The 7,269-nt window shown below is 48.6% G+C and overlaps 1 protein-coding gene across 6 annotated transcripts in view; it reads right to left on the bottom strand.

The window, feature by feature from the left end:
• RBM19 (RNA binding motif protein 19) overlaps window positions 1–1,826 on the bottom strand; it is a 148,640-nt gene extending 146,814 nt beyond the window's left edge. For all 6 annotated transcript variants that reach the window (XR_005831727.1, XR_005831726.1, XM_040619894.1 and 3 more), the window contains exon 1: window positions 1,683–1,826. Coding sequence is in view for 4 of the 6 variants with exons in the window: in XM_040619894.1 (XP_040475828.1) it covers window positions 1,683–1,718 (36 nt within the window). In the remaining 2 variants the exon portion in view is untranslated. The remainder of the gene's footprint in view (window positions 1–1,682) is intronic.
• Window positions 1,827–7,269: the final 5,443 nt, after the last annotated feature.

Genomic DNA, 7,269 nt, shown 5'->3' with positions numbered 1-7,269 from the left:
AACGGAAGTGGGAGGGGAAGAAAGGGTAGCCATGCTAAAATCCTCATCCATCAAAGTGAGGCATGAAGAGACACTGCCTAAAGCAGGTGGACGGATCAATATGTATTTTGAAAGTTTACTCTTTGGGGTAAATAATGGGAGAATTAAAAATAATAATAATATCACAGACTGGAAGGGAAGAACAGATGATGGGGTTCCTCATCTTTCATGGGGGAGGGTCAGCACATAGTCATTGGGGTAAACAGACCAAGAAATGGAGGAGAAAGCACACCATCTAGACACGTAATAATACCTATGAGGAGTCCTAAAAACAAACCATTGAAGATGGTTATTCCTGGAGAGAGACAGACGGTAGGATGGAGCAAAAGACTGCTTCTCATTTCAAACACCGCTGTATTGTTTGAATTCTTTCTTTCTTTCTTTCTCTTTATTAGTTTCTTTTTTCTTTTTTTTTTTTGTCCTGTTTGAATTCTTTAAATCCTGTCATAGCTCTCCCACAACCCACTGAGGGGACAGAAAAGTTAAAAAACCACAATAGGGGCGCCTGGGTGGCTCAGTCGTTAAGCGTCTGCCTTAGGCTCAGGGCGTGATCCTGGAGTTCTGGGATCGAGCCCCATGTCAGGCTCCTCCGCTATGAGCCTGCTTCTTCCTCTTCCACTCCCCCTGCTTATGTTCCCTCTCTCACTGGCTGTCTCTCTCTCCACTCCCCCTGCTTATGTTCCCTCTCTCACTGGCTGTCTCTCTCTGTCAAATAAATAAATAAAATCTTAAAAATAAATAAATAAATAAATAAATAAAACCACAATAAAACAGAAATAGCTTTGTGTCATCACTCCTTCTAAAGAGAGAAGCTCCTGAGGAGTTAGAGTCAAGAGTAACATAAGATCGCTCATCCCATCTGAAGGGTACATTTTGTATTCTGGGAATGAGCTTACTAGCCATATCAGTGGTGCGGGAGCTCTCCACCCAAACCGAAGCTGTAGTAAAATCGGTAAGAATGAACCACTTGCGCACACTGCCTCCAGTCATCTGACACCACACATCCAGCTACTTCTTCACTCATTCATTCCACATGTTTTTATTGAATGCCTACCACGTGCCAGGTTCTGTGCTGGTCTCTTGGGAAACACAGACAAGTATCACTGAATCACCCCTACCTACTTCTTGGATAAATGATTTAAAGCCCTTCACACGCACTCAGTTTTCTTAAATTACGGCCGATGGCCCTAAAGGCGGGAGTGGGGATGGAAACGCAGGTCCTTAACCTAATACTCCCCATTTGCCTCTCCAAAAGGCTCCCGAGCGGTAGGGGAATATAAGTGCAGCGTCTGATCCAGTGACGAGTCAACAACATCAAAAAAACCGTGCTCGTACGAGAGGATTTGTGGGAGAGAGCGTCTGGCACACGTGGGGGTGTTGGCATCGCCCTAGGCAGAGAGTTGTCGGGATGGAAATCGGGTAGGTACCCTCGGGCCGACTGTGAACCCTTGATCAGTCACTATCGCCCTCTCTCAACTGTCAGATGGGGATCTGCCGAGGATCCTGTCTCTTCTGGGTTTCGAATGAGCCCTGAGCCCTGCCCCAGGGCCAAAGCCCCTCAGTTCTCTCCAGCCATCTCCTTCTAGCCCCCAGCTCCTGGCTGGTCCCAATTTCAGATTCCCAAGTCCAGGCCCTGCACTCACCCCATTCGGGAGATTTTTCACGATGAGTCTCGACATGGCGCACGGTCCCCACTGTTTCGATTCCGGCGCGGGGGGACAGTGTCTTTCACCAACAACTTTCACGCTCCCGCTCTGGGGGCCGCCATCTTTGGCGAGCAGGAACAAGATCACGTGTTCCAGACGTCAGCCCGCCCTCTCCGGAAGCAGGCGTGGCCGAACCGGAGCGAGCCAAGGAAGTCACACCCCTCAAGGGGCGGGCCTGAAGGCATGCCTTCTGCGCAAGCGCAGGCTGCTTGGCCGTGCCCGGAGAAACCAATGCAGCGGCGCAGACGGCAGGGGGCGCTGGCTCCTAACATTGGCGGGGGTTTGCATGTGGCCGGCAGGGTGTTTGAGCCCCGCGTACACTTGGAAGCTGTTTTAGCCTCTTCTTGTATTTTATTTTATTATTGAGTCCTAAAACGGCCCTACGAAGGGAGGAAGGATTAGGGATTCTTGGTTGCCTTTTAGAGATGGGGAGACCGAGGTTCGGAAAGGCTGCCAGGCGCCTTGAAGCAATATCTGCGCATCACTTGCAAATATTGGAATGTGTCCACTGGGAATAAACGGCTCTGTTTTGCCCTCGAGGCGACTGGGAACCAGAGCAAGGCAGCTTGCTCAAAGGCACAGAGCTGTTACGTATTAAGTAGTATTACGAAGTTTTAAGAGATAGGATTATGAGGTTCATTGGTTTTCTACAGCTCCTGTGACAAATTACCAGAAATTCAGTGACTTTCAACAACAGATAAGTATTCTTGCACAGTACTGGAGGCAAGAAGCCCCAAATCAAGGTGTCATCAGGGCTCCACGCTCCTGGTAGTCTCTAGGGGAAGACCCTTCCTTGCCTCGTCCAGCTCCTGGTGGCTCCAGGTGTCTCTTAACTTGTGACTGTCCCTGCCTCCTGTTGACAATGCCTTCTTCCCTGTGTGTGAATCCAATCTACTTCCCTCTCCTTTCTCTTACTGGATTCAGAGTCCATCTCAAATCATCTCAAGATCCTTAAACGTCTATCTGCAGGGAGCTTTCCAACTAAGGTCACGTTCGTAGGTTCCAGTGGTTAGGGCGTGGGGGTATACCTCTTTGGGGGACACAACCCCCCACGTGAGGATTTACTTGCTTTATGGTAGGTTACTTGGAAGATCGAATTTCACCCTCTCCACCTCTAGGAGAAAGTCAATTGGAGGAAAGCACACGAACACATGTAAAAATGTACCCTCACACCTATAGTAGATGATTTAAGGGGTCACCGTGTTTCGATGTCATTCGTTTATTCAACAGATATTTATTGATATTCATTGAAGTGCTGTTTAATTAAATGACAATTAGGGGGTTGTTTTCTGCACACAGAGACCCTGGTCAGGATGGGATGGAGCAGGCTTTATAAGGCAGCTCTGGGATATTAGCCTTTTATGAGGGGGCAAGTGCAGGTTGCCCGGCCAGTCCCGGTTTCATGTACTTTTATTTTATGATTTTCATGAACCGCCTTTATTAAAATGTGTAACTAAACGTAGCCTTCCCTAAAGAAATTCACAAATCAGAAGGTCTTTCAAAGGTATTAAAAGAAATGGAATGCTCTCTTCCAATCCGCACGTCCCAGTGCTGGGCCAGGAAAATATGGTCGCCACATGTCGGGGACGGAGGGACCGCTCCTGGGCTATGTATCCCCATGCATTTAATAAACAGTCACATTGTAACATTATTAGTCTTCCTGCTCCCCTGCCTGGCCGGTTTGTCTCCTGCCTCCTTTTCTCTCCCAGCAAATATAATCCGGGGCACCCGGACACCACCAGACTGGCCTCTCTGATTACACCCAAGGATTAACAAGGATTAACAAACAATCAAGCAGGTCAAAGCCGGCTCCACCCCGGGGCTACCCTCACGAGTGTGTTGGGGACTGTGGGAAGTTGTGTCTAGATCCTGAGGGAGTTCCCTTTCCAGAAGGAAAATGCACCCTGACCCACCACGATCGGACCAACCTTTGGAAAACGCTTCTAGGCAGTAAAATAAATAAGAGATACCTGAAATGCCTTCGGGCATCAACCTTTCTACTTAAAATGTCTCAACCCCCATCCCATGGACCCTGAGAAGCCCACCTTCCTTCTCAATATTTCTTTCGGTGAATGAATTAGTTTCTAAAGAACAGATCAAACACACATCCGGCAACTCTCCCTCCTGCCTCCCCATCCAATCTGTTCTCCAGCCTACAGGAAGCGACTGTTCGGAATGTCTCATCTCTCTCTCCAGGGACAGCCAAGCTTGTGGTTGTTGCCCCAGGAAAGCAGCCACAGATAAGACATACACGAACGTGTGTGGCCGTGTTCCAATAAAACTTTATTAACGGACACTGCAATTTGAATTTCGTATCATTTTCATGGGTCCCAAAATGGTATTCTTCTTTTTCATACTTTGTCAGCCATTTGAAAATGTGAAAACCATTCTTAGCTGTGAGGTCACACGGAAACGGGCGGCTGGCCAAACTCGGCCCGGAACATACTTTGCTGTCTTGCATGTGGAGGCAAACCTGCAGAGAGAGCCTTTGCTTTTCTGCTCCGTGGTTTTCGCCCTTTAGAATACACCTGCACGATGATTCCATGTCTACGAACACTGACCTCTCAAATCCTTTTAATTTCCAAAATATCTTTTAAAAATATGTAATACACTCTTTATTTTAGAATCATTTTAGGTTTATAGAAAAGTTGTGACATACGAGAGAGTCCCCTTATACCCCGCGCCCAGTGTCCCCTGCAGTTAGCATGGCTGGGGTCCATTTGTCACAACGGAACCTATATCGATACCTTGTTATTAACTAAAGCCCGTGCTTTCTTTGGATTTCCTCAGTTTTTCCCTGATGTCCTTTTTCTGTTCTGAGCATTCCTCTGTTTCCTCTAGTGGCAGCTTTTCTAGGGGTCCTGCCACCTTTTAATTTAATTTGCAGTCCAGCAAATATTTGAGTGACTCTTGTGCCCGGTATCGGGGCCACAGTAGTTAATAAAACAGGCACCGTCCCTGTGCTCAGGGGGGAGCTGACATTGGACAATAATTACAAGAGCAGTGAGCACTCTGAAAAGTGGGGTACAATCCTCAGGGGACCTGATTGAGGCTGGGGGATCTAAGAAGAGCTCCTGGAGGTGACTTGAAGGGCACGAAAGGGGTGGGAGAACAGCCTGGGACAGCACGTGCGAGGTCTGCAAGCAAGGAACATCGTGGCCCAGCCCTTAGGGGCTGAGCATGGCAGGGGCTTCAGGGAAGGTGGCGAAACCCCAAGCCTCAGCCGGATGGGTGGCTCTGGGCTCCAGTCTTGGCTTGCCACATACTGGCTAAGTGGTCCCCAGCAAACTGCTGATCCCTGAGTTTGTTTTCTTTTCTGTAATGTTGGGTCATGGTAGTACCCAGTGTGTGGTGAAAAGGACGGTATGATCATGGGTATATAAAGCAGCACTCGGCCGCACCCGAGTGTATATTTCCACTATAATTTAAAATACGCTTTATTGAATAAGAGCAATCCACACTCATGTAGCCTCACCGGGCTCACTGGGTATTAACATTCACCTCCTTCGTCTTACCTCTCTGCATTCTTGTTGTTACAAAACCATTGTAATCGAAGTGGCTCTTTGCCCTGAAACACTTCACACGCATCCGATACATAACCCCAGTGCAATCATCAAATTCGGGATGTTTAATATTGATACAATACTTTTTAAAAAAGATTTTATTTATTTACTTGAGAGAGAGAGCAAGAGACCATGAGTGGGGGGAGAGGGAGAAGCAGACTCTCCGCTGAGCAGGGAGCCCGACGTGGGACTCGATCCCAGGATTCCAGGATCATGACCTGAGCCAAAGGCAGACGCTTAACCAGCTGAACCACCCAGGCGCCCCACAATACTTTTTTTTTTTTTTTAAAGATTTATTTATTTGAGAGAGAGAGAGAGTGCACATGCGAGCAGGGGGAGGGGCAGAGGGAGAGAGAGAGAAATCCTCAAGCAGATTCCACGCTGAGTGTGGAACCCAATGCGGGGCTCGACCCCAGGACCCTGAGATCATGACCTGAGCCAAAATCAAGAGTTGGACCCCCCTCAGGCACCCCAATATTGATAGAATACTTTTTTATCTAATGATGCATAATGAAATTTCAACAAGTGTCTCAATCTTGTTTTCCCAGTGCATAATTCAGCCCAAGATTCTGTGTCACAATCCCTTGTCACGTCACTTTAGACTCTTTCAATATGTAGGATTTCGTCAGCCTCTCTTTGTCTTTCGTACCCCTGATGGTTCTGAAGGCTGCAAGCCAGTCACCTTACAGACTGTTCCTCAGGGTAGGTTAGACTGACATTTCCCCACGATTGGATTCAGGCTATGCTGCCAATTTGTCGCAAAGCAGGTGATGGGAACACTTATCAGGGGAAGGGTGTCTGCCAGGTTCCTCCCCCAGAAAGCTTCTCCTTAAGAAGATTAGGAAATCATCCATGGGTTTTTAGAAAATTTGCCTGCATTTAGAAAGGCTCAGAGACAGTCAATTTTAGTTTGTATAGGGGTACACAAGTCCTGGGCAACTGCCTTCCTAACCACTGACACTCAGGGAAACTGAGGCTCCAAAAGAAGGAAACACTTGCTCAAGATCACTTAGTAAGAAACCAAGGCCAGGTTTGAGCTGGGCTCCTCTTGCTCCCCCCTACCTGTGGCCTTTCCCTGGGATCAGGCAGTAGGGGCATCAAGGAAGGTTCTGGACACAATTGCACTGGGTGTTTCTGCCTGACACTTCCAATGTGGCATGACAGTTCACTGCCCATCACCCCAGACCCCCCCCCAAGAAGAGTAACCCCCGTACTCCCAGGTACCTGCAGAGAACCCCTGAGGGATGCAGACGGCCAGTTACCTTGAGACAGGAGACCTGGTGTGAGCCCCCCTCAGCCACACCTGCGTGGACATTAGGTAGCTCACCTGTGACAGGTGGCAGCGGAGCCCTGCCCCCACCCCCACTTCTTGGCCCTGCTGGGGGGTCCAACATGGGAGATGTGGGGCCCTTCCTGCTCTTGGCAGTGAACCGTAAAGATCCACCTGGAAACACAATGGAAATCACAAATCATTCATCAAACCGACTGTGGCTGGGGAAAAACGGACCCCATTCTAAGAAGACAAGCCCTTCGGGGTCTTATCCTGGGGTCTGGTGCCTCCAAATTCCAGTGCCTGTGTAGCCTGGCCTGGGGGCCCGAGACAGGATGACCTGGGGGTAAGACCAGAATTGGTGTCCTTTCTTTTCTTATTTTTTAGCTGTGCTGAGGACACATGCCTCTGTCTCAAATACAGAGGATCAAAAAGCTGGTGTGAAAAGGGGGTTCGTTTCCTGACCGGCCTCAAGGTCCCGCGAGGTCTAACCACTGACCACTGCTCCCACCCACTCGGCTGCAGCCATACCGGCCACCTTCTGCTTCTCAAACGTGCAGGCCTTGTTCTCACCTATTGAGGGTGGAGTTGTGTCTCTCCCAAAAATATACACAAGTCCTTGGACCTGTGAGCATGATCCTATTTGAAAATTAGGTCTTTACAGTTGTAATTAGGTTAAGGATCTGGAGAT

Source organism: Ursus maritimus, unplaced genomic scaffold (genome assembly GCF_017311325.1).
Source record: "Ursus maritimus isolate PB19 unplaced genomic scaffold, ASM1731132v1 scaffold_33, whole genome shotgun sequence".
Lineage (NCBI taxonomy): Eukaryota > Metazoa > Chordata > Mammalia > Carnivora > Ursidae > Ursus > Ursus maritimus.
This window is presented reverse-complemented; position numbering and strand designations above follow the sequence as displayed.